At 48.8% G+C, this 27,370-nt stretch overlaps 1 protein-coding gene across 13 annotated transcripts in view; it reads right to left on the bottom strand.

Moving 5' to 3' along the window:
- Window positions 1–27,370, bottom strand: part of ablim3 (actin binding LIM protein family, member 3) — a 118,787-nt gene that overhangs the window by 58,303 nt on the left and 33,114 nt on the right. For all 13 annotated transcript variants that reach the window (XM_069196001.1, XM_069196003.1, XM_069196011.1 and 10 more), the window contains exon 3: window positions 10,098–10,281. In XM_069196001.1, the coding sequence (XP_069052102.1) occupies window positions 10,098–10,281 (184 nt within the window). The remainder of the gene's footprint in view (window positions 1–10,097; window positions 10,282–27,370) is intronic.

Below are 27,370 nucleotides of genomic sequence, written 5' to 3'. Positions count from 1 at the left end.
TCAGCGCCTCCCCCGTTCCTATACTGGAACCAGGAAAATTACAGAAGACATAAGGAATTTCAGTCGGATGAGATTGTACATTCTCCTTGTGCTCACAAGGGTTTCCTCTGGGTGCGCCGGTTTCTTCACTCAGTCCAAACACGCACTGGTAGGTCAATCAGCTTCTGGGAAAAACTGGCCCTGGGGTGAGTGTGTCAGTGTCTGTGTGTGCCCTGCGATGGACTGATGTCCTGTTCCAGGGTGTTTCTGGACTTGAGCCCACTGCTTGCCAGGATAGGCCCCAGCTCCCCCTGTCATCCTGTACTGGATAAAGTGGTTTGTAGAAGGATGGATATCAAAGTTTTGCTGTTTCTATCCCAAAATATATCTGTACAGCACCATTCCAGAACAATGGAATGGTTAACAATCTCTCATATCCGGTGTTAAGGCACCGTGCACCTTGTTTCTGTTACTTACACTCCAGTATCACTAACAGGCTAACTGCCCAGTCTCTGTAACACCTGAGCATTTCACCACACCCGTCAGAAAGCGAAGGGGGAATAAGGACTTTCTCTCCCCCCTGTCTCTCTCTTCCCCTTTGAAGCCACAGGCCCCTTCCCTCTGCTGCCGGAAAGCCGCCACATGTCTGGCAGGGCACTGGTGCACGCAGGGAGCCACACTCTCGTCTGCACGGCTCTGCTGCAGCTGTTGGCCGCCACGCGGGGCTCTTGTTTCAATTGGGCGGGGCCGCGCCTCGGACCTCCAAGCCCACCCTCCCAGCCAGCTGTACAGTACACTTACAGGTACGTCAAACACTCAGGACTTTGGGAGGGAGGATGAAGCCATTAGTGCCCAGACTGATACTCCCATTTTCACCACTGTAAGTAGGAAAGACATCAGCAGATTCTGAGCTGTGTAGGATTCCCAGGGAGCACCTGAACACAGGGGAAACATGCAAACTCCACACAGAAGGGTCTATGGTCTGGAAACAAACACTGGACCCAAAGAGTTGTGAGGCAATGCTACAGTGCCACCTACCAGTATACTTTATTGATCTATTTTACAAAGACGTGCAGAGCTTCCAGGTTAAACTGAAAGCCTGGACATTTTATAATCACGTTACCACAGCAGATCGACGCTAATTTAGAAATTGTAGTTTTGAAACCCCCAAAAATCAGCTGTTCCAGGATGGTCTGACCTGAGGTCCCTGCTTAATCTGCTCAAAGTGACTAGAGGGAAATATCACTGACATCATCACTGGCCTCATCACTGGCTGACAACTGACCTAATCACTGGCTGACCACTGGTCTCACCAGTGGCTGATCACTGACCTCATCACTGGCTGACCACTGACCTAATCACTGGCTGACCACTGGTCTCATCACTGGCTTCATCACTGGCTGACCACTGGTCTCACCAGTGGCTGATCACTGACCTCATCACTGGCCGACCACTGGTCTCACCAGTGGGTGATCAATGACCTCATCACTGGCTGACTACTGGTCTCATCACTGGCTTCATCACTGACCTCATCACTGGCTGACCACTGGTCTTATCACTGGCTGACCACTGGTCTAACCAGTGGGTGATCACTGACCTCATCACTGGCTGACCTCTAGCCTCATTATTGGCTGATTACTGGTCTCACCAGTGGCTGATCACTGACCTCATCATTGGCTTCAACGCTGACCTCATCACTGTGTTCAGACTGTGTGAGTGACGTCTTCAGATCCAGACAGTCTTATTTTTCCCTATGCTTTCTTTTCTTTGGCAAGGGGAAAAGTTCTTAATGACAAATAAAATGTGGCTTCCTCAGGCGATCAATAGCAGAGCTCAGCACTGAAGTGTAATGGTTTTAGACACATTCTGTTTTGTGGAAACAAAACCCACGCTGTTTAAACCCGATTTAAGATACACGCTCAGAATAATCCCTTTAGTTATTTTAGTGTTTGCTGGAAACACAGTCAATTCCCACTGGGATGCCCTGGGCACTGGCAGACATTGTAATTCAGAGCTTCTTGGGGCTCTGTTCTCCTCTATCTTTCTACTGAAATACTGCAAGAGAACCTCTTCCAATCTGTCTTTCTTCTCGCGAGCCCAGCATTTGCGGACAAGAGCCGATAGCCTTCTTTGCTGAAAAATCAGAGAACGGTGGACGACGCCGGTCTTCCGGTCCGAAGGCGTCCCCTGTGAAAATTGGATCTGGAGGGCAGGCAGCTGGACGGGGAAACCGATCTGTTTTGTGAGATGCAAGAATGCTGCTGGAAAACGCTGCTTTGTATAGGACGCAGGGAAACGACCAAGCAACAAAATCGGGTGGCCGTGCAGAAAATTCACTGCCTGAGCCTGAAACTGAGATCAGGTACGGCCTGGGCAAGGAACTCCCCCGTTATTAATTCATCTGGCCGATGCTTTCACATGAAGCCACTTACAGAGCTTACAATTCCCTTTTTTTAATGGGGTTTACTGGAACAGATGGGCTCAAGTGAAGGGGCCACAAACTTCACCCTGTCCTCACCTGGCGCGTGCACACTGTCTCCACACTGCTGTCATTTCAAGTGTGATGTGCGGAACCATGCTCTTGAATCTCAGATTTGAGAGGTCCCCACTCAGGCAACATGAGGCCTTTTAAAGTGTCAGCAGTTTTAAAACAGGTCCAGCCGATTGAACGCTCTTTCTCAAGTATTAATTAATTCAACGGGAGCTGGGAATCCCAGTACTCAACCCCCCTAATCTTGTCACTTTTCAAAGGCTTAGTGGGAGGTGGGAGGCAGAAGAGGAAAAAGAGGTTGCTGGTGGAGGAGCAGTAGGTGGCGCTCTTGCCTCTGCGCTGTGAACTGCAATCAAAAACTCCAGTTTGCTGACAGAGACGTGGTGGGAGTGTATTGGTATAGAAGGGTTAACCCTGGTGTCAAGGTCACCCTGAAACACAGCCTCTTTTGACACAAAACATGGGTAAAATCCCTTTAAACAGGTGATTTCCACATTCACTTTCCAAATCTGCTTTGTAAAAAATCTCAGGTGTGGTCAGACTTAAAATGAATCTGAATATTTGGAACTGCAATCCGGACCATTGCTCCTTCATTTCCGAAGTTAAGAATCTGTTACACCTGTACTGCGGTGGACAGGATGAGATAATTGATTTTAAAACGTGCTCAACCCGCTGGGACAAGGACCCCACCCTCCAATTCTTGAAAAAGGTGCTTCTGCACATGTCTGTGTGGACACACTGCCAGCAGAAGACGGCAAACTGAACTGTATCCCTTCACAGCAACACGCTGCTGGGTGTGTGCTTTAAAAATTTACACCCTTCCCATATTTAATGGATGCTTTGTTTTTCTGTTGATAAAAACAAAGCTATTTTTGTCCTTCACTGGTCGGTTCATTTATAATTACTGTATAATATAGTCACAGGCCAGAAATAACACGCAGACAAAGGACCGCCGCTGAGACTTTGAAATGAGGCACATCACCTCACTGCACACAAAAAACAGTCACAAAGACAGGAGGCCCATTCAGCTTGTTTGGTTGTTATTATCTACTCAGATCCAGCGTTTCTCAGAAGCAACCAGAGTATCAGTGTCAACCAAATGGCTGGGCAGCTTGTTCCCCACTCCTACACCTTTTAGTGTAAAGAAGCGCCTCCTGTTCGAAGTGTTAAATGCTCCTCTCTGTAGTTTCCACCAGTGTCCTTGGTTCGTGTTTCACTGCTGATTCTGAAGAAGTCCTCTGTGTTGGTGTCTTTGAGGATTCTGAAAACTTGTATCGGGTCCCATTGTAGTCTTCTCTGTTTCACACTAAATTCTAAATTCTGTTCCACACTAAATACTGTTCCTTCAGTCCATCAGTGTAGGACACTCCCTTAATCCCTGTTGCTCTTCTCTGACTGATCCCAAAGCAGCAACTCTTTCTAGCAGCAATAACATCGTGACCAAAACTATACACAGTAATCCATTTTGTCATGACGACAATATTGTCAAGCAGAAATGACAATTTTACAGCTTTTATATTTGACAAATGCAATGCTGTACCACAGGTTCACCTAAAATGTGTCTCAAACCCGCCGCTCTATAGACTATAGCAACGTCAGGCTACTTTTTTTGAGACCACGAGCAAGAATAGCTGATTCGATGTTATAAAGTGTGGCTTATCTGGAGGGCCCCTTTGGGTAGTTTGTTACCTTGATTGGCAATGAAGCCGTCCCAGAAGTCTTTGCAAAATGGATTACCCGAGGATCGGAAAGTTGGAATTAATCAAATGCTAATTGCTGTAAGCTTTTTGGCATTGCCAGGAGTGACTGGAAATCAAGGAACGTTGTGAGTTAGGAAACGATTCAGCACAGTAGCACTCAGATAATATTCTGGCAGCCAGCCTGGAATGCCCTAAACTGACTGCCTCGGCACATCTCGGCGCCGTTAATGCAAAATCATTACCTTAAAATGCCTTTTGATTTAGTGTTTCTGCGCCGAGCCCATCTGACCCCTTCAGATGAGTTTCCAGAGCTCACTGACACCACAGCCAGACCAGCTCGCCCAGTCAGGCTCCTCCTCGGCAGCCCTCGGCATCGGAAAATGGGTCTTCGGAACCTGGGAATTCCCACAGCAGCCCTAGCACTAACCAGAGAAGTGCCAACAAGTGGAAACTTTTGATTTGAAGCAGCGGTGTAGTAACGTCACTGTAGATGGCGTTTTATTAAATAATAATATATCATGATGACCCAGAGCACAGCCATGCTATAGATGCATTCGATACTTCAATTTTGTTAGCTTTCAAATCACATGACTATTTAGCAAGAGCTTGCAGCAGGTATTATCTGTCTTAATGACAATATTAAATGCACCTACATTCTGAAGGTAATACTGCAGCAGCACAGAGGCTTAGAATGTGAGGAGCATGAGCTCTGGAAAAAAGGATTCACATCCCAGAGGGAGCAAGAGAGAGATGCGTGACTAAGGGGGAGATCCGGGATGACAGAGGGGACCCCAGAAACAGAGTAAGTGGGAACAGGGAGGTGGCAGAGCTGCTCCAAAGCCAGTTTAAGTGCTGCAGGTGAGAAAGCTGCAAAATGAACTCTGCTGTATTTGATCAAATGGCCCAGTAAGTCCCAGGCACAGAGGCCCAGAGGTGAGGCTGGCACACGAACAGACAGGCTCGTCTCTGCTGCAGCGAGCACCATTTAAAAGGGACCAGAATTGCTGTGCGCTATATGTTCCCGAAATACTGTATTTACTTTGCAGGGCACCGCCCTTGTTCGAATAAACAGCTTTTAAAAAATGATGCAGCTGTGCAGTCAGAAAAGTGGACCTCCACGTTTGGCTGGGATCAAGTCCCGTACTGAAAGGCAGCTGAGCTGTCCTGAATGAACACCCTGAGATGAAATCCCAGCTCGTGTTGCAGCGCAGAGCTCCGTGCGAACCCCTGCTGCTGCACTTCCTCTCCAGAGCTGTCTCCGAGCGGGATATGTCATGCCTTCACTCTCCGCTGGCCCTCTGTCATCCTGTTTCGTTTCAGGCAGCGACCAAATATAGAAACAGCTGTTCCCCTGACACTCCCAAAATAGTCTCACAGCTGGTGCAGAGCCATAAAAACGTTTATAGTAAGATCTTCATTGCAAATACTAGATTTCCTTTTAGGGAGCAGAAACAAAACTGTGCACCCACTAGCCTGGCTCCTGGACCCTGTTTAAGCTGAAACCACAGTAGGATTTCCTGCCTGCTGATCTGACATCAACACTGTAGAATGGATCTGTTCACCATAAAAGCTGACAGAATACAAATGGCCTAGTTTTTCCAAAAGACATTAAGCGACAAGAGAGATTTTTTTTTCCCCTTTCAGATATGCTTCATCGAATCCCTTCCTAATTTGAAACACCTCCACGAGATCTGCTCCAGGCATTCTCTTTTCCAGGGGCCTAATTGGCCTAACCTCGTTAACCTAGTTTGAAATAGTGAAATGTCTGAAGCTCGTGTGGGTTATTAGACTGCAGGGAAAGCACAGAAGCGCAGCTGGAAGCTCTTCAGATTCAAGCAAGGAAACCGGCATTTCCTCAGAAATTCCTATATGGAAACTTTGCTTCAGAGTAGGATACTGTTCCATGAGCTATAACAAGTGGCTATATGCATAGCTGAGTATACAGATACGATTTAGCATATCTGTTTCAGATAGATTGTCAATATCGCTCTGTTACCACCTTATTTAGTTTATTATGGCCAGCAGCCATATCACCCTGTAACTCACAGCTGGCAGGCCCAATGAAGCTCAGCAGGTGTGAGCCTGGTCAGTACCTGGATGGGAGACCTCCTGGAAAAGCTGAGGCAGCTACTGGAAGAGGTGTTAGTGGGGCCAGCAGGGGGTGCTCACCCTGCGGTCCATGTGGGTCCTAATGCCCCAGTATAGTGACGGGGACTCTATACTGTAAACAGGCGCCGTCCTTCGGATGAGACGTAAAACTGAGGTCCTGACTCTCTGTGGTCATTAAAAATCCCAGGGCGTTTCTCGAAAAGAGAATGGGTATAAACCCGGCGTCCTGGCCAAATTTCCCATTGGCCCTTACCAATCATGCCCTCCTAATAATCCCCCTCTATGAATTGGCTACATTACTCTGCTCTCCTCCCCACTGATAGCTGATGTGTGGGGAGCGTTCTGGCGCACTATGGCTGCCGTCGCATCATCCAGGTGGGGCTGCACACTGGTGGTGGTGGAGGGGAGTCCCCATTACCTGTAAAGCGCTTTGAGTGGAGTGTCCAGAAAAGCAATATATAAGTGTAAGCAGTTATTACTATAAAAAATCCAGGTTGAGGATAAGAATCTTGCACTTACAGTTAGTATGGCAAATGGTACTTTATATGTGATGCTGTATTAAGCTTTAGATTAAACCTTGAAGTGAGGTGTTGTCTCAGCAAAAGCTTGGGAAATAAGGAATTCTTGGTTCTTGTTTTCCCAGAACAGGACATCAGCACCAGTGAGCACTGGTCTGAGCTGCTCGGTGGAGAAGACACACTAAGGGTCAACAAGTTAGAATTTCTTAAAACAAAAGAAGCCAGCGCTATACCAACTGCAGGAAAACACACTGCAGCCAAAAAAATATGCTGTATTAATTGTTTTAAATAATTTAGAAGCTGGTGAAGTGAAGTGTGGTAAACCACTGCAAAGTAGTTTACCCATTTACTGTGGTAAACTGTCACTATGGAGTGCTGCAGCCTCTGATGTTCCTTTGGATGGGCAGGCCTGTGCTGTGCTTCTGCATAGGCCTTTCCACTTAATCCCACTGAGTACAGATGCTCTTTTAATTGGTTTCCTTTTATTTTGCTAGACACTTTAATATCCGTCCATTTTCACAAAGCCTCTTATTGAAGGCCAGGGCTCCCCGGAGCCTGTCCCAGGAACACAGGGGACAAGGAGGGACTGCATCCTGGACAGGACACCATTCCATCACAGGGCACTCTCACACATACACACTGTCACTCTCACATACACACTCTCACACATACACACCCTCACACATCCACACCCTCACACATACACACCCTCACACATACACACTCTCACACATACACACTGTCACACATACACACTGTCACTCTCACATACACTCTCTCACACATCCACACCCTCACACATACACACCCTCACACATCCACACTGTCACTCTTAATCACACACACACACTCTCACTCTCACATACACACTCTCACACACACACTCTCACTCTCAATCACTCTCACACATACACACTCTCACACATCCACACTGTCACTCTCAATCACACACACACTCTCACTCTCAATCACACTTACACATTCACACTCTCACATACACACTCTCACACACACTCACACATACACTCTCACTCTCACACACCTTCACACATACACACTCTCACTCTCTCAGATTCACACTAACACTCACACATACAGTAAACACTCTCAACTATCTCTCACTTACACATAGACTCTCACTCACACCCTTTCACACTCATTCACACTCACACCCTTTCACACACACACACACACAATACACACTCTCACTCTCACACGTACATGGACACTAATTAGCGAAGCCATAATTTTCTTCAGGAGAGGAAAATGAAGCACCTGGAGAAAAACTACACAGACAAGGGGTAAAGTAAACATGCAAACTCCATGCAGAAGATTCCCGAGGCTGGAATCAAACCCAGGACCCAAAAGCTCCAAGCCATAGAGGACCTGACAAATGTGCAGAAACAGCCTCCTCCTCTGGAATGGGACTTTCTTTTTCAATGAATTAGAGAGGCTGTAGCCCCTTGTGAAATACTACAGTAGCACAGATTCACCATGCTTGGTCTTCTCTTCAGGATTTAGAAACAGTATTGGAAAGGAAATGCACAGCAGAGAGCTCGGAAGAAGGACATTTTTTAAATGCTCGCTAAATAAAAGGACGCAAAGGTAAATCCCACAAACATTCGGTGGCTCAACCACTGGCTTGTGGTTCAATTTCCACAAAGCAGGGCTGAAGGCTGAACAGATCAAACCTGCATTTCCCATCCTATCATACCCAAGTCACCCCTGCAGGGGGAATATTGTGTAACGGCCTGTTACGCAATTTAACTTTGGTTCATTACCAAAAAAAAATGATCATGAAATATGCAAGACTCCCCGGCATCTGCTCAGCCTGTGCTATTTGTGTCGATCCTCCCCTAGGCTGGCTCTACCGAGAACTGAGAGGAGTAATTCTTCAGGGGTAACACTTGTGCTACAGCTCACCTCTGCGCCCCTCACTTCACTGTCTTTTGTTCCATCCATCCATCTTTTAAGCACTTTATCCAGTACAGGATCACCGGGGAGCCGAAGTCTATCCCAGCAAGCAACGGGCACAAAACAGGACACATCAGTTCACTTTATACACAGGATAGACAGAACGCCAGTCCGGCACAGGGCACACACGGACAAAAACACGCACACACGCACCCCAGAACCAATTTTCCCAGAAGCCAATTAACCTACCACTATGTCTTTGGACTGGAGGAGGAAACCAGAGCGCCTGGAGAAAACCCAGGCAAACGCAAGGAGAACATACAAGCTCCACACAGATAGCACCCCAGGACTTTAACCCAGGGCTCTAGCATTGTGAGCCAGCTGACAGTATTCTTTATACTGTTTAATAGGGTTTAGGCTTGTATGGGCATTTGATGTATTTAAGATACTTTATTGGCATTTTATATATAACATTATATGAGCCTGCAGCTGCATGTGTTTTATTGTTACTGTTAATCTACAACATACGGTTTGTACATTAACACAGAATCACAGAAAAGACCACATAAAGACTCGATTTGGTTCCTCAAAATCAGCAGATTTTTCTTACGATTACTAACAATACAAGAACCTGGAGACACAAGTACTAAAATCAAGTTTAGAAGGATCTAAACAGAAAACATGAGCCGCACAGCAGAGTCTTTAACTTTCTTGTCACATTGCTGAAGCTAAGAAGATATGAAAGGACCTCTTGGATTATTCAGAATGTACTGTAAGGGAGTTACATGCTGTATAATATAACACAACAGATAATACCAGCAACCAAGACACAAGATGGGCCCAATGGTGTCTTCTCATTTCTTATTGCCCCGTAAAGTGGCTAATGTGACTGGTTTCTGAGTTACACAATGCAGATGATCACAAGTGTGGCTCCTCATGCAAGTCCATAAGAGCAGTTAAAGGAAAGAGCCCATTTGAACTTTGGTAGGGTAGTGGATCCCAGGATCTCACCCAGCTGCTTCTCAAAGAAAAAAGAGGTATCGACTTCAACCACATGGCTTGTTCCACAATCCCACCACTCTCTGTGTACAGACATGCCTCCCGCTCTCTGCGTTAAATGCCCTTAGTTTCCACTTGTGCCCTCTGGGTCCTGTTTCACTATTGATTGTAAAGGTTGGAGGATTGTGAAAAATAGTCATGAGCTTCCCTGGTAGTCTTCTCTGTTCAAGACTGAAGAGACTCAGTTCCTTCAGCCCCTCAGTGTAGGACTTTCCAGAAAATCCAGGAGCATGCCTGGTTGCTCTTCTCTGGCCCTGATCCTGGAGCAGCAGTATCTTTGGGATCAGCCCAGAGAAGAGCGCCGTGTCTCCCTTTGTGAGTGCTTACCTGCAGACGCTGCAGACGAAGCACTTGGGGTGATAGGTGCGCCCCAGCGCGGACACCACCTCCCCCGTGATGAAGTCGCCGCAGCTGTCGCACTTGGTCCCGTACAGCCGCTGGTAGTCCGCCGTGCAGATGTACTCCCCATTCTTCTGGAAGAAGCCCGATCTGGCCAGGTCACAGCCGCACACTGCAGAGAACACACAGCACCCGTTACAACTCGGCAACTCCTGCCCGGGAGCTGGGGCGCCTTCCCTCACCTGACACGCCAAGCGAGGGGCCAGGCCCTCGTCAGGCCTGCGTTTGTATTTCTACAGATTCCCAGGGCGGGTCGTGGAACAGAAGCTTCCAGAACCTTCCGACACCACCAGAATGAGAAGTGATGACCTAGTGACGTGGAAACCCCCCCACCCATGATTCTCCACGGCCAGGGATTACTTGGGGTCCCCCATCGCCCCTCCACCTCCGAAATGCCATAAGGAGGCGGCGCCCCCCAGTTTTGAAAGCCTGCTCGTTGTCAGGGCATGCCGGACCACCGGCACCGTCAGGGAAGAAAAGCGCCGTCCCCTTGGCCTAGCCTGCTCCCGAGCTCGTGAGGCAGACGGCTTGTCCTGTCCCAGCAGACAGGGTGTTCAGCGCAGAGAAAGCCTGAAACGCAGAGGCATTCGTTTGCATGGATGCAAATGCCTTCCTGGGAAAAATATGCAAAAGTAAAATCCGGGAACACAGGCTGCAATTTGTACATTCCTTCATTAAAGTTTAAAAGGCCGTATTTGCACGGCAAATTCAAATGTTCCTAATCCTTCGGTTGTCCCAGGAACAACTTCAGCGGCTACATTTCTGCGGTTTATTGTTTCAGTCTGCAGTTTGGCAGAAAGATCAGCCCGCTCTGCTGTGTTACTGCCCTGCAGCTCCTCTTGCATGCCTACGAACGGCTGACCCCCCCGAGTTTGCATCTGGTTTGAATCTCCCTGCTGTCTCGGTGCTCTCCTTCCCTGCTCCCCCATCCCAGCCTGAATTCCCGCGGTTCTCCCAGGAGGAGAGCCCTGGAGCGGGAGGTGTTGGGACCTCAGCTGCCCCGCGGAGAAACGCACGCCCGCCTGCCTGGCACGGACAGCCACAAACTCAAACCCCCCCCCCCACCACCACCACCCGGTGGGAGAGCCCAGACACGCGCCGGTCTCTCACGAGCGTCACACAAGACTTTTCCTCCTCTGTCGGATACAGACAGCAGCTGCCTTACTGATCCAGTTTCTAACACGCAGCCCTTTCTTTTCACAGCCCCACTAAGACAGGCCAGAGAACTGCACCCCCTCTGGGTCTTCCAGGCTGAATATAATGACGCTGAAACCTGAGCACGTGCAGGCTTCCGTTTTTGAAAGTATATGTCATTTACTGTACATTTCCACAATTATGGGCTCTGGCGTATCATTCCCAGACCTCTCTCTCCCAGTTCAGCTCTGCACTACATTGTCAAAGAAGGTGGCTCTGTCCCCCTGCTGAGCTTTCTGCAAGCAGGGCAAGACAGAGACTGCCTGAGCAGAGCCCTGCCTCCCCTGACTCAGCAGCATGGGCAATGGATGCACACGCTGAGCACTGGCAGAAACAAAAGCAATCTGACCAGGTGGTTTGATTGGAGAGTATTGATCGCCGTCGCGAGCTGGTTGCCCCTGTGCTCCTCTGAGACAAGAGGAAAACGGACTCATCAGTTCACTGAACGATAGGCAGCATGCCCTGTGTGAGTCTGAAGGCTGTCACTATGTTACAATGGGTACGCTCACTAGTGCTTTACTGCCATTAATAACTCGTACTGTAGCCAGTGGACCTTCCACTTAACACTCCCAGACCAGATGGTCACTGCACTGTAATTCACAAGCTGCAGGGTATAATTGCTCCAGTAGGGGGCACTGTTGTACTCACTATTCCTCAAACAGAACATAATTGCTTTCTGCCTCATGATTCAGTCTCCAAAGGACTTCTTCACAGTCTCAGGGCCATGCGCCGTAGTGCTCACGGATTTTAAAATGGTGTCACACTCCCTTTGCAAGTCTCAGCCAGTTACCAATGAGGCAGTTTTTTCATCGGCAGTCTAGCAGGTCCTTAATTACCAATTTATTTGTTTTTACACACAAACCACAGTGAATCTCTGTCACGGCAGGAACAACGAATATTTCTACAGTCTCACGGCACCTGAACGATGCAAGCTGTATTGTAGTTTGGCACTTTCCCCATGCTGATCCGTGGGCTTCCCATCTTTTCCAATGCCTTTTCCCATGTTTCCCAGTTTTTCCCTATGCCTTTCCCATGGTTTTCCTTTGCTTGCCTATGGTATCAGGCTTTACTGTTTCTCTCCACGCTTCATCGCTCTTGTGCATGATTTCACTGTGCTCTCTTTTGTTTTTACCACCGTCCACTACGGTAAAACTACGGTGTTGCAGAGGTAAAAGCACCGAGAGGGCTCACACTGCTATACTTCACCACACATGCTCCTGTGGGTGAGAGCCAGAGCTGCCGTCTGCTTAGTAGCTCGAAATCTGTTGAAACCTGTTTCAGGGAGATGTAAAAACAGCAGACTCTCTCCAGTCCTGACAATATTGTCTGTACATTGAATTCCTGCAACTGACACTACACCACAGAGAGCAATTAATTGTTTCTTTTCAAATACCATTTCTAGATGCGTCAAAAATGTCTAACCTAGATGCCAATGAGGGGCGCGGTGATATTTGAAAAGCAGTGAAAAAAAGAAAGAAACGAAGCAAGTCAACTTGTTTACAGTTGAAGTTTGTGGCCCAACGGATTTATTTTGGTACTGATTTTCAAACACAGCACAGTTCTCTTATAAGAGGATCGTTTGAAAATCCACAAATAACTCCACAGTATGGCAGCAAACTCTCCTCACAGTATTCAGTGTGCTGCAGGGAAGGGACTTCTCTTCAGAACTTAAACGAGCACAATAATTACAATAACAGGTGTGCACCCCTCTTCCAGGACAGAAACAAAGTGGGCCACACTGTCATGGGCTAATGCCAGCCACCCAGATCACACACTCAAGCATTTCTGGTGCATTTAAAACCAGGAACAAGTGGCACGTCTTTACCCAAAGAGTGGTAGGAGTGTGGAACAAGCTATCCAGCCATGCTGTTTGAAGCCGAGGAACAAGTTACAGGTTTATTCCATGCTGAAAAGAGAAGAAAGAAAACACAACGTTTCGGTTGTGGAGCCTTCTTCGGGTGTAAAGAAGCCGACAGCCAACTGCTGGATGAGATCCCTGGATCAATTAGCTACTAATGACCAAATGGCCAGATGAACTGAATGGTCTCCTCACGTTTCTACCTGTTCTTGTGTTCTAAAGCAAAGTCGGCACCTTAGACGAATGGAGTCTGAGGAACTGTCAAGCCTGACACACCTAAGCCTAAGAAACAAGAAAAAACAGTTCAGGAAAAATCCCCAAAAGGGTCTCTTAAGGGCCCTGGGAATACCACAAGACCAAGCCTCACGGCTGGGCACTAGTCCTGTCATCTCGACTTGAATGAGTGGTCCATCCCCTTGAGGAATCCACACACCCTGGCAAACCTGTCTGCCTAATCACGCCTCCTCTGGCTGCAGAGAGGAGATCAGGCCAGGATTTACAGCGACTGTATTTCAGAATTATTACACTGTATCACCCATCTCGCCCATGAATCTCTTCTGCGTGTTGACGTCTGTAATCTTCCGCTGCCTTTTGGGAGCTCACCGTCAGCTCAGGATTTAGAAGCACACTCGCCCGCTACCTTTAAAACAGATGCTATTAAGCGGAAAACATATGCAAAGTTTCTACTTTCACAAATTAATTAGAACGCACTCAGTAAGTATTATCCTAATGCGTATGCACCAGTAGTACAATTTCAAATGTTCCCACACGACGCATTGCTTCTGTGAACCTTTCGAGAGACAATATTCGTATCTGTTTGAAATCCCAGCTTAATTTAAATGCGGTTTTAAATGTCAGCCTTTCAAATGGACGACTTCCACATCCAAAACGATGAGAATCTGAGCATCACATTCTGTCCTAATCAATGTTGGCGTGCAGAAAAAACAGGCAGAAGCACAGCAGAAGTGAATGATTGCTCTTGACTGGCTGTAATGGGCTGCCAGGTTTAGAAACAAATGATTAGACTTCATGAAAGGATGACTTTCAAAGCTTTTTGCACTGCACAGCATTCTTCACTTTTTAAAGAAAACTGCAGGTAATTTTACAAAACCTGTAGGCCTCTCCTCATTTAATTTTGCGGTTTCTCTGTTCCAACAAGATCTTTCTCAGAATTCACATCTTGCAGGATGCAGTTGCTTTTGGAAAACAGGGGGGCAGACAGGAAGGTTTTCTTGTGGCGCTAAACAAGCTCGGTCATGATCGTGTCACTGCTCAGCACAAACTGGGGACAACCGGTCGGTCTCAGTCTATCGAGAGAAAAAACGCACTGGCTCTAATCAAACGGAACCAAAAAAGAAAAAAAAGCAAACTTTCAATACTTTGTTGGCGCATGATCCCCGTTGCACAATCATATCTTATTTGGCTTGTGTTGTAAGTTATGGCAATCAACATCCCAGTACAAAAATCAGCTCTTCCTTAATGGTGGGTAACGGAGTGCGGTGCTGTGACAGGGTATTAACGAGACTGTTAACGTGACAAAAGTGCCCCTAGCCTCTCACACAGCAGTGCCGCTCCCTGATCCATGGGGGAGAATTTGAGCTCATTCAGGCAGTGCAGATCGGTTGATGGGAGGTGTGTCTGCAACAGCAGTTCCAATGCAGGGTCTGACCGCACACGTGGCAGTGAAGATGATGATGGCAGTAAAGCCCAGTGGCATCACGACTTGATCGAACAGCCCAGTGAGCACGTAGCCACAAAGCCCCCCCCCCCCCCGACACACTTCTGTTAAGATTTCCTTAAACTGTTAAGTAGTGGTTGGCTGAGGTTCTCAGATCAATCAGCTTCCAGCAACAAAAACTGGACAAGATCGACTGGACTGTCTCTTATTGTTTGCAACCATTCTTATGTGCTTTGCAGTAATGATTCTCAATCAGAGGTGCAGGGACCTCTGGGGGTCCTTGGGGACTGTCGGGAGATGAGGGGGTCCACAAAGAGAGAGAAAGAAACGTCTGGTAGTACACAACATCAGCGCTGTCGCAGAGCAAATCTGCTCAGGCAGAACACACAGTATTCTGATCTGCAGCTCTGCCTTAATGTTTTATTACAAGTTGCATCATTTGTAATAACAAACAGGGGAGGCCCGGTGGCGCAGTAGTTAGTATTTTTCTGCCGCACGGTGCAGGAGCCCTGGGGTCAGTTCCTGGGATGCTGTCTGTGTGGAGTTTGCATGTTCTCCCTCACCTGACCTCACAGCCCCAGACGCCTCTAGAAGACACTTCTGCTCGTTTTGTGCAGAACAAAGCTGAGATTTAATTTTTTTTAAACTAAGCAAGATCTGGACCCCAAGCGATCCAAGCCAGATCCTGGAGTGTGAACTCCCCTGTCTGAGCCGAGAGTCCTGCTTCTTCACAGAGGAAAAGGCACAAAATGCTGTTTTTTTGATTGAGTACTTATAGTCAGGCTTGTTCGGCTTGTTTTTCTTTTATTATGCAGAGTGAAATTCTGTGAGAAATGTTTCGTAGAAGAATGGAAGGAAATCTTTCGTCACTAAAATAACATTTTAAGGCGAGGGAAAATAAATTTTATTTGAACTTCATGACCCAAGGTAATGCACTAGTGTTGTACTGAGGATGCAGTAATCTCTCTTGTTACGTGGATCCAGGAGTACTAAACAGAAGAAATAAATGAGCAAATATTTATTCGAAATGAAACTTACATTGTTTTCAGTTGATGAGAAACTTCACAGTTACCACTTGAGGCTGTTTCCTTTCTGTGATTGACAAACCTATACCAACACAGTGTTGTAAAATTCCTACGGGTGTACACAAGTCCTGGCAGTCGGTACTTTTCCCAGGATCCACCCACCTGACAGCGGAGTGTTTGTGTGTGAACGTGGGTGGGGGTCTGATCTGTGCGCAGAGGCCACATTTCTTACTTTAGAAGACACTGCGGCATTCATTACATTTTTTAAATCAGCCCAGTGAATTCTGCTGTCACGCGTAAACCTAATATTAATCCGACACTGTGATTGACAGCCATGGGCTTCTGAGCTCAAGGGAGCTTTTCAATGATACCTCCATTTCTTGTCTGAAACTGGCCTGGCATGTGAAAGGCGTTGTACAGTATCCTTGAATTTAATTACAAGATGATTACTCCATTACTTTATCTGCAATTAGACACAGGGTGGTATCTTTCGAAAGCTAAGAAACTCAGTTCTCTAACCTAACACTCACACGATGCAGAGCTCATTAAGAAAGTCAGAGTGCAATAGCTCAGTGCACAATGTCAGTGGTTCCCAAACTGTGGGTCACCGTGCACTGGGGTGTCGTAGGCACAAGAGATTGTGTTTAAAAAGTGTGCACTGGGAGCTTCAAGAGTGACAGGACACAGATGAGCCAGTTTACTTCATACAGTGATCCTGTATTTAATGAAAAATAGCTCGGTGCACAGTGCCTTAACACTGGAAATGACAGAATCTTAACCATTCCATTGTGCCAGAATGCTTCCATTGCTCCGGAACGTTTCATTCTGTAACAGAAATTGTAACAGTCTGATATTCACCCACCCATCTCCTAACTGTTTTATCTGGTACAGGGTCAGAGGGGAGCCGAAGCCTATCCCAGCAAGCAACAAGGCAGGATACACCCTGGACAGGATGTCCGTCCACTACAGGGCACACACAGACACGCTCACACACTCACCCCAGGGCCAGTTTTCAGAAAACAGAACTGAACCCAGGGCAATGTTAACCAATATGCCACCCAGTCTTTTCTTCAGTTCGGAACAGATGTTCCCTCTCGCGACTTGGGTGCTGATTATTATGAAATCACCTGTTGTGCCACAGGAAAGTCTGGGATGACAAAAGAATGTTGTGGAACGGTTCGGAAGCACTATGCTTGGATGCAGCAGATTGGTGGCTATCCTGCCATTTGAAGAGTGTGCAGCTACATGCACAGTATATAGTACACTCTACCCAAGAGGTCCATATAAATAAATGACAGCAATGGGCTGGAACAGGGCTGCAACACTTGAAATGCAAAAACAAGAGGTGTGACATCGCATTGCTGCAGAGAAAAACAGAAATGGTGCATGCACAGCTCTGAAAGGAGGCATCTTCTATTTCCAGATTAGTTAATACCATTACTTTCAAACACTAACAACATTCTACACAAGAAGTGCTGTTTCTCACACAACACACCTGCAGACAACAAAGTTCATTTAATATGGTCCCCAGGGGGATGCAGAGAACCCAGAGGCAGAAGACACAAAGGGGAGTGTATTTTTGGTGGCTGCTTATGGATATGATGATATATGGTAATGGCTTCACTCAGTGAACTTGCTGCTCTTTCAGCTCTCTCAAGGCAGTGCAGCTTTATTGCTCTGGGCTCAGGTTTTATGGAGCTCAGGGGAGCCTGTAAATAATGGGTCCTGATTTTGAAAGGCGATACTGCAAACTTCCTTATAAATTAAATCAGCTGACAGCCTGGCGTTTTAACTGTGCGTGTCTACTGGAATGCAACAAGAGGCCAAGCAACCTAATCAGCGAAGAACACGTGTTAAAATGCACTTAAACGGTAGCTAAAGGAGTCAAGCTACTATGCTCAGTTTAATAAGATACATGTGAATGGAGGGCACAGTGGTTAGCACCGTTGTTTTGCAGTGCTAGGGACCTAGGTTCAATCCCAGAACTCTGTGAGGAGTTTGTATGTTCTCCTCATGTGCGGGTGGGTTGCTTACAGGTGCTCAAGGTTCCTCCCACAGCCCAAACACGTGCCGACAGGTTAACCCCAACTGCTCCAGGGGCGCTGTACACTGGCTGACCCTGCGCTCTGACCCCAGGCTCTCTCCCTGTCTGTGTCTGTGTGTCTCATAGAGAGCAAGCTGGGGTATGCGAAAAGACAAATTCCTAATGCATGAAATTGTAAAGGGTTAATAAAGTAATGTTATGTTATGTTATGTTATGTAATGTTAAATCGCCCCTGTGTGCTGTGTGCTGGTGTGGAGACAAATCGGTGCTCCCTGCACTGGACCGTCCTCTTGTCCAGTGTGCAGTCCTGCTCTGTGCCCTGTGAGTCTGGGACAGGCTGGCAGATCACAGACGGGGGGAATTACATAGAGCCCAGCCTGCAAACACGCAGATTTCACACCAGGACATGGTGGCAAATCACCCTACCAAGGCTTCACATTGGTTCAAATTTACCCTGCTTCATTCATAAAGGCTTATACAGGATATAATCGAGGATGAAATAGGACTGCTGCCCATACGCGCTTTTACTCCTATTGTCTGCTAAATATAAACGACAAAACAAAGCCCTTTCTCACTGCTGCTGCTGAGTTCTCTCTTGCCATTGAAACACAACTGGTGGCCTTCCACAGTGACGGAGGCGAGGAGCGGGGTGCGAGAGGAGGGGGAGATGCAATGTCTCGGCTTTGGGGGGGGGTAGCCAGCCACGGACCGTTAGGCTGCTCGTGTCCTGTCGCTAACGGAGGCCCGGCCACCTCGCAGCAGCTGGAATGTGACGTGAAGTATGTCCTCTGCCTCAGTTGCCATAGTAAACCTGCAGACTGGATGTCTGGTTGCCCTAGTGACTGCTGGCTTCCATAAGTGATACTGCTGATAAGGTATATATGTATGTGTGTGTGTGTGAGAGAGAGAGAGATGTCACCTTGAGCGTTTTAATAACATCCCAGCAATTACAAGCTGTGGGATACAATTATTTGGGGGTTGTTGTTTTTTGACATTTCCAACAGAAAATTAAAACCTAAACAATTGAAGCTTACGGGCCGCGGCACAGTGCTGGCTCGTCGGCAGGTTGGCCGCACCGTTCTGAATAACAGAGCCCAGAATGGCTCTAAACTTCACTGAATGGCCTATCGCTACGCCACCAACAAGCAGGCCGCGAGATCCCATTTCAAGAGAGGAGAGGAGGAGGAGGGCAGCCCTGAGACACAACGGGAAGAGGGCTCCTGCCCCGGCTCACTCAGAGACTGATGAAACACGCTCGTCTCCCTCATTCTACGAAGTGCTGATTCTCCCACCACCACCACCACCCCCCACCTCTCAAACGCTTCTGTAGACTTCAGCTCCCCCACACCCACCCATCACCGAAGGTTTGAACACAAACACAACCAAACCACAGCAGCGGCCATCTGCTGTGGAGGCGAGAAGGAAAATAATCAGAAAAAAAAAAACTAGAAGGCTGATTATTAAGCTGCGTGCATATTGTTTTGTGGCGTGGCAGCTCCTCGTCATAATTCCTTCAGGCTGTGCTCGGAGAGCGAGCCAGCCGCGCGCAAACTGGATCTCCGAGCCGTCTGCGTTTCTCAAAGGCCGGGAGGATGGAAAACACAGGGGCCTTGAAGCGCAGGGGCTCTTGAGTCAATGCCCCCGGGGTGAGCGCGAGAACGCCGGGGAGCTCCAGAGAGGCGCTAGCCGTGGGGGAGCATGTCTGAGTGGCTACAGCCCCGGTCACGCCAGCCAGGGCGTCCGGCCTGCGTCACAGGGGCCTCGGGCATGGGGCATTCAGGCTGCCAGGGGCTGACCGTGCCCGGTCCGGCCTCAGGAGCTCGGCAAGGCCGGGGTGGGTCAGTACCGGGAGGGGAGGCCGACCTCCAAGGGACCCTAGGTTGGTGCTGCAAGACGTGGACCAGTAGGTGGCGCTGTTGCCGTGGGACTAGAAGTTCTGAGCCACTGCTCCAGTATGGTGACTGGGGACACTGCTCCGTCCTTCGGATGAATATGCTCCATAGCGATCAGAAATCCGGCGCAATGAATTTAAGTTTTCAGATGGTTTTCACTCAGTAACTTACTTTTTTTACAGGAAAAACGACTCCCCTCTAACCGAAAATCATAGCCCCATGCAAGAGCTAAGCTCTTGAGCCTTTGCCAAACCCTCAATACTGGGAACGCCGGTGAGCCTACCCACATTACAGCACCGAGGGGTTAAAGAAGCTCAAGAAAGTCGGCTGCTTCCCTAGTGGCACAGCTCAACTCCCACAGAGGATGTGGCACTGGAAAACATTCAACGCATCTCCCTCGGCCCCCACAACTCCTGCTTTTTATAAGTCAATTAACATGCTCTTTCATTGTCTTCAACGCACAAGAGCTCAGCTGTGCTTTGATTTGTTTTTCTGTGTCGGAGTTGAGATCCGCTGTGCTTTTCCAGGCCTACAAAAGCGCCTTTCCCCAGCGCCATTCCCACCACATGCCAGGCCTACATGAGGCGCATCTGCGCTGCCGGTCCCCCCTTCCTCCTCACGCCTTCACCAGTGGAGCACAGACAAGAGGAGGCCCGTCAGCCCATGCAGCCTGCTGGGTAGCTAGTATTTAACGGATCTGCAGATCACATCCAGCTGTGTCTTGAAAGACGTCATGGTGTGATCTTTAACCATACGGCTGGGGAGCTTGTTCCACACTCCCACAACCCTTTGTGTAAAGAACTACATCCTGTTCTCAGTGATAAATGCTCTTCCCTGTCATTTCCGCTGGTGTCGTCTGGTTCGTGCTTCTCCGTTGGCTGTGAAGAAGTCCTCTGGCTTAACTGTGTAAGCATCTTTGAGGATTTGTATCAGGTCTCCTCGGTTCAAGATTAAAAAGGGTCTGCTCCTTCAGCCTGTCAGTGCAGGACACTCCCTTCAGCCCCAGAATGCACGGTCTCTCCTTGCTCTTCTCTGGTTGGGTTCCAGAGCAGTAATTTCTTTTCTGTAACACGAAGACCAAAACTGTACACAACATCCTAAACGAGGCCTTGCTAGCGCGTGATACACTTGGCTCCGGGAGTAGGCTTATGCTTTCAATTAAGGGCTGCATGTGGGGAGCAGAAGGAGGTTATAATCCTGGTTGGAATACCGACTGCTGTGCAGTGAGGCTATCCCACAGCCCTGTCCCCCCTCACTCGCCGAAACCCCCCTGCCAGTTCTGTGGTTCGAGGCGACGTGGCATCCCGTTCGCCCTTCCAGGAAAGACAGGGAATCCGACGGGAAAGCCAACACCAGGCCAGGACAAAAATCGCCATACGGGGAGGTTGTTAAACGGCAGCAACCTGTGACTGGCAGGAGGAAATCTCATTATATATTTATCGCCAGTCCACAGATGTAATTAAAACGCTCCGCAGCGAGATGGACTACCTCCCTCATTCCCCCTCCTTCCCAATTCCCATTAATGACACGCGGTGCAATTACTTTTTATCGCAGTTCTGTAGAAAACTCTTTAAGACTGTGAAGGCGGCCTTGGGCTGCCGAGATAAGCTGTCAGAGGCGCCGCGCCCCCCTCCGCGCCCTCCGAAAAAAGAGATCAAGGACACACGGCTCTCGATCTGACCCCCCCCCCTGCTGTCCCAGCCTCGGCCTGCGCTTTCTTCTCCGCGGACCGGACCCGCCCGAGACACGAGGGGGCGCAGCCTGGGGCTCAAGGACGGCAGCAGCAAAAGGGGAGGGAGACCCCCCCACCCCCCCACACGCGTGCTGATCAGGTTGGGTAAAAATCTGGTTTTTTTCATTGTTCCCAGCCAGGGGGGAATTTCGGACTCAGCGCACACTTGCTGCGATGCCAAAGCCAGAATCATCTGCTGTCTGGTGGCACGTCCAGTGAGCATGACTCTTAGACGTACAGATGTATATTATATGTAAGACACCATAGATATATACCGAACTAATAAGGTCCTTATAACATGGGCTACAGCACAGTGACTTCTCTGCTTTATATCCATGCTTATTAGTTCACAGCTGTTTATTATCACCCTGCAACTCACAACTGGCAGCCAACTGAAGCCCAGCAGGTGTGAGCCTGGTCAGTACCTGGATGGGAGACCTCCTGGGAAAAACTAAGGCTGCTGCTGGAAGAGGTGTTAGTGGGGCCAGCAGGGGGCGCTCACCCTGCGGTCCACGTAGGTCCTAATGCCCCAGTATAGTGACAGGGACACTATACTGTAAACAGGCGCCATCCTTCGGATGAGACGTAAAACCGAGGTCCTGACTCTCTGTGGTCATTAAAAAGCCCAGGATGTTTCTCGAAAAGAGTAGGGGTGTAACCCCAGTGTCCTGGCCAAATTTCCCATTGGCCCTTACCAATCATGGCCTCCTAATAATCCCCATCTCTGAACTGGCTTCATCACTCTGTTCTCCTCCCCACTGAGAGCTGATGTGTGGTGAGCATTCTGGCGCACTATGGCTGCCGTCGCATCATCCAGGTGGGGCTGCACACTGGTGGTGGTGGAGGGGAGTCCCCATTACCTGTAAAGCGCTTTGAGTGGAGTGTCTGAAAAAGCGCCATATAAGTGTAAGCAATTATTATCATTATTATAATTGTTATTAGTTCACAATCACAAGTTAAGTTCGGTCAGATAACTGTGTCAGTTAAGATGTAACGAACAGTTCTTTCCGGACCCTATGCGGACGACACAATCCGAAGAAGTGGGAAACACTAGGAAAGCGTCATGCAGGGATACGGGGCTGAAAACAGGGGGGCGTGTCCAAAGTGCGCTGGTGCACGGGGGAGGTGTGGCCGAGGCAAACAATCCAAAAACAATCCATAGAGGGAATCCAAAACACAAGAATAAGTCCATTGCCAGGTGATCCATCCAAACAAGGAATTAAAACCATGAACTGGGTCGGAACCAGCGGACAGGGAACGGGAACGGGAACAGAGATTAAAACCTTAATGGGACCAGGCGCTTCCAGGTCCCGAACTCGCACGGTGCGGAAACCAGATGCAGAGCCAGGCTGAACGTCAGCGCCTGGCTTTTAAGGTGGGCTGGGAAAAGGGGTCAGGTGCACAGAATTAAGTCTAAAGTGAAAGGGCTGGAGCACCCTTAAGGAGGGGGGACTATAATCGTGACATAAGACAGTTAACTCTGTCAGCATCATCCCGGAGAGGCAGGGAGAGAGAGCTGGGGGGGGTCACAATATGCCCAAACTGCCTTGATCCAGGCCGCCAGGAGCCCCCGGGGATCCCCGCGGCCCTCCAGCGACCTCGCAAAACGGCCTTCCCTGGCGGCACGTCCCCTCGATCGATTGCTTTTCAATCAGCGCCAGTGAAGAAATATTCAATAGCTGAAACGCTCCTGAGCCGTTCGCAGGCCAGGGAGGGCGAGAAAGGGAATCGATTTTTTCAAACCCCACATCATTAACCAGTACTTTAACTTCACGTGCAGCGGGGGGACGGGGGGGCGGGGGGGTGCGGCGGTACAGAGCTGAAATCTATAACAGCCCCTGCACCGCGCGCCGATCGGGAGTCACTTGTTTTCTCATCTCTATCTAACCTGCCTCCCCTCCCCCGGGAACTTCCCATGAATTATTCAGCTCGCTGCCCCTCCTGCTCTCACTGAAATGCCAGCCTGACCTTTCGCGTCCGAGCCGATTCGTCGGCGCTCGTCGAGGGCGCGTGCGGGGCAGGCCTGGCGGTCGAAGCCGCGCCCGTGGGTCCAGCTTTACGGCGGCACTGCAGTCTCTGATCCTGTCGAGTGACGTGTTTAATGCAGGTGGAATCCATTCGTCACAGCAGCGAGTGGGACACAGGCGGGCGGCTCTGGTCCTGGAGTCAGACCCTTAACTGCGCAAACGGGATTGGTGAGCAGGGGGCTGGATCAATGACACTGCGGCTTTGTGGCTAAGGATCTGTGCCCGCGCCTGGAAGGTTGCCGATTCAAATCCCATGGCTGGCAGAGGAATATTACTCTAGTGGGCCCCTGAGCAAGGCCCTTAACCCTGACTGCTCCAGGGGCGCTGTACAATGGCTGACCCTGCGCTCTGACCCCAAGCTTCTCTCCCTGTCTGTGTGTCTCATGGAGAGCAAGCTGGGGTATGCAAAAAGACAAATTCCTAATGCAATTGCATATGGCCAATAAAGTGATCTTCTCTTATCTTATGTTAGATAACCAAGCCTCCAAACAGCCGGTTCTGCCCAATATCCAGCACGCCGTGCCCTTTGAAGGGCTGGAACGGTCTATCACAGCAAACCAGGTGCCTGAGAGCTGTAGAAAAAGGAGGCTCTGGCTTCTGTCTCCTCCAGTGTTAAACAGGAGGAAAAGGAGAAAGGCTATGGTTTAAATAATAATCTTTACTTGAATAGCACTTTTCTGGATGCTCCACTCAAAGCGCTTTACAGGTAATCCCCTCCACCACCACCAGTGTGCAGCCCCACCTGGATGATGTGATGATGACCTGGTTTAGCACTGGACAGGGCTTTTGCACTTGGGATCCGGGACACACCTGTACATCAGACAGGACAGGAAGTTCACTGGGGGTCAAACACTTCTCATTTTCCTGGATGCAGGTTCCCTGTGCTCCATGTAGACCCCCTGGCAGCAGAACTGCATCCATATAGCCTTAATGAGGAGTGTCATCTGTAATTAATGAACCATTAGGCAGATCCAAACTAGCACAAGCAAACAAAGCATAGTAATTAAATGCCTAAGGTCTGAGAATTGGTTCCCATGGAATAACCAGATGGTGGAGAATTCTACCACTGCAGCTTCAAGAAATAATCTTTAAATGGTCTTTAAAACCATTAAGGGGCTCATAATAGGTCCTGCTTTTGTGCCACAGACCTCTTATTGGCTGAAGGGAGAGATTCTTCACCCCAGAACAAAATCTGCTGGACTAACTGGACCCGAACTCTCCAGGACCAGGGTGGGGGACCCCTGTACTAACTGGACCCGAACTCTCCAGGACCAGGGTTGGGGACCCCTGTACTAACTGGACTGGGGCTCTCAAACTTCATTTCATTCTCCGACTTGAAGAAGTCTTCGAGAGGCCCGAGGAAACTTGCCTGAGTGTTTTGTTTGAGCTTTTTTCCTAGCTCTGCCTACTGCAATAACACCAGCAAATGTCCTACTCTACGTCAACAAGAAGAATCAGGAAAGCAGCTGCAAGACAAGAGTCCCTGGCTTCCCAAGAGAAAGGTGCTGGGTGCCGAGCGACAGGTGGCAGGATTGGACCCCAGGTGAGCCCCGCAAGGCTGTGGAGATCACTCAGCAGGCAGCCACAGGCCATGAGAGCCAACCCGCAGCCCTGAGCGTGGTCACGTTCCTCTATCGGCTGCAGAAGGAGATTCTGAATGTGTCTTCATACTGTATATATAGATCTATCTCTCTGGACAGCTCTGGTTGCACAAGCCTTTTTTAACTGCGGTTCTGCTCTGCTAGAGTTTCTCAGCCCGTGTTTCGCCGAGCCTCCCCTCTGGCGCCTTGTGGCGCTGTTGGGCTGTGTGTCGGCTTGGCCCCAGGGGGACCGCAGCGGCTCTGGAGGTCCCCTGGGCAGGAGACTTCGCAGCCCCGCCTGATTCCTCCGAGTCGCGTGCCAAGGGCAGCAGGGTCTGGAAGATCTGAGCACTGCCCTAATCCTGCCAGCTCCAAAGCCCCCAGCGCCCAGATCAGGCCGCAGTGAAGGGACAGCTGGTGGGCACGCGACCCGCCCTGCCACCGGCCCGCACCTGTCACGCCTGTCCAGGGACCGGGCAGGGAAAAAATAGCCTCCGGCCATCCTTCTGGAGGAGCAAGAGTCCAGTGTGCAGCCTCAGAGGGTCTATATAAGGAAACGGCAACCCGGGCAGCCTCTGTCTGCTTGCCCATCCCAGGAATTCCCCGCACGTCCTTAGGGCTCCAGGGAAGAGCACGAGACAGCAGCATCCTGACGGACTGTTATTAGGAACTTGGCCAGCGTGAGAGTCTACTACAGTCAATTTATTTCTGCTCTGGTGTCCCGTGGCGTCAGCATGCCCTTGCTGTGCTGTACTACACTGGCCCGTGAAGAAGAGTTAAAAGGCATGTTTACTGCAGAAGACCTCATCTGTCCTGTGTCTTAAAGCATCATGTGCTTTAAAAACATATGGTAGGAAAGCACTGCACTAGGGTCTATCTACAGCACAACCAGAGAATAACCACTGCAAAATCAGAGTAGAATTACAGCACAACCAGAGTATAACCACTGCAAAGTCAGAGTAGAATTACTGCATAACCAGAGTATAACCACTGCAAAATCAGAGTACAATTACAGCACAATCAGAGTATAACAAATGCACAGCTAGGGTCTACCTACAGCGCAACCAGAGTATAACCACTGCAAAACAAGGGTCTAACTACAGAGTATAACTACTAACCAGAGTAACTAACCAGAGTATAACCACGACAAAATCAGAGTAGAACTACAGCACAACTGGAGCATAATCACAGCACAACGAGGGTCTATCTACAGCGCAACCACAGAATAATTACTGCAAAACTGGGGTATGAATATAGCACAACCAGAGTATATCCACTGCAAAACCAGGGTGTAACTACAGAAAACCAACAGTACAACCACTGCAAAACTGGGATATAACTACAGCACAATCAGAGTATAACCTCTGCAACACTAGAGTCTAACCACAGGACAACTAGGGTATGATCACCGCAAAACTTTGGAGTATAACTGCAGCACAACTAGAATATAATCACTCCAAAATTAGGGTCTAACCATAGCATAACTAGGGTTCGACCACAAGACAATGAGGGTACAATCAAAGCAAAACTTGCGTATAAGCCTGCTTTTTGACCAAACATATACACAGAATGGGACTAAAATAAGTATACAGAAGTGTATTTTACCCTATTTTCAAGAAAAACACAGAAGTAGCAAGAGGCTTGAAAAGGTAACTGTGTTTTTCTTTTTCCTGGATGTCTGATAATTGTGGGCGTTACTGGTAGACACGAGAGCCTGTAACCGACACCCCAGAGCTCTTCGAGATCTGAGTCTCGTGGCGGGGATTAAAAAGACTGCGTGATTAAACAAAGAAACAAAACCAGAAACTCCGAGATCTGGGAAGGGGGCATGTTAACCCCCCCAGGTTCCTCCTGTGTTCATGTTCACTGACATTTTCGATCCCGTTTCTCTGTTTGAGGACTAGCTCATAAAACCCCCAGCATATCAGCGATGTCTCCGGGGAGCTGGGCTGATCATTCTCGGCATGATGGGACATTTTAGCACACCTAATTAACTCTGGGACTGCCCAAACGGCTGGGCTGTCGCTAGCATTTTAACGAGCTTGTGTTCTTCAGCAGTTTGTCCTTCTAAATGAGAACAGAGGCTGTGAATCTCCTCTGGACATAGACAGTTAATAAAATGGGTTACGACAATTTGCCTCTTTCAGGTTTTCTAAATATAAAACAAGTTT

The sequence above is a fragment of the Lepisosteus oculatus genome, chromosome 11 (genome assembly GCF_040954835.1).
Source record: "Lepisosteus oculatus isolate fLepOcu1 chromosome 11, fLepOcu1.hap2, whole genome shotgun sequence".
NCBI lineage: Eukaryota > Metazoa > Chordata > Actinopteri > Semionotiformes > Lepisosteidae > Lepisosteus > Lepisosteus oculatus.
Note: the sequence above shows the minus strand (reverse complement) of the source record. Positions and strands in the feature narration are given on the sequence as shown.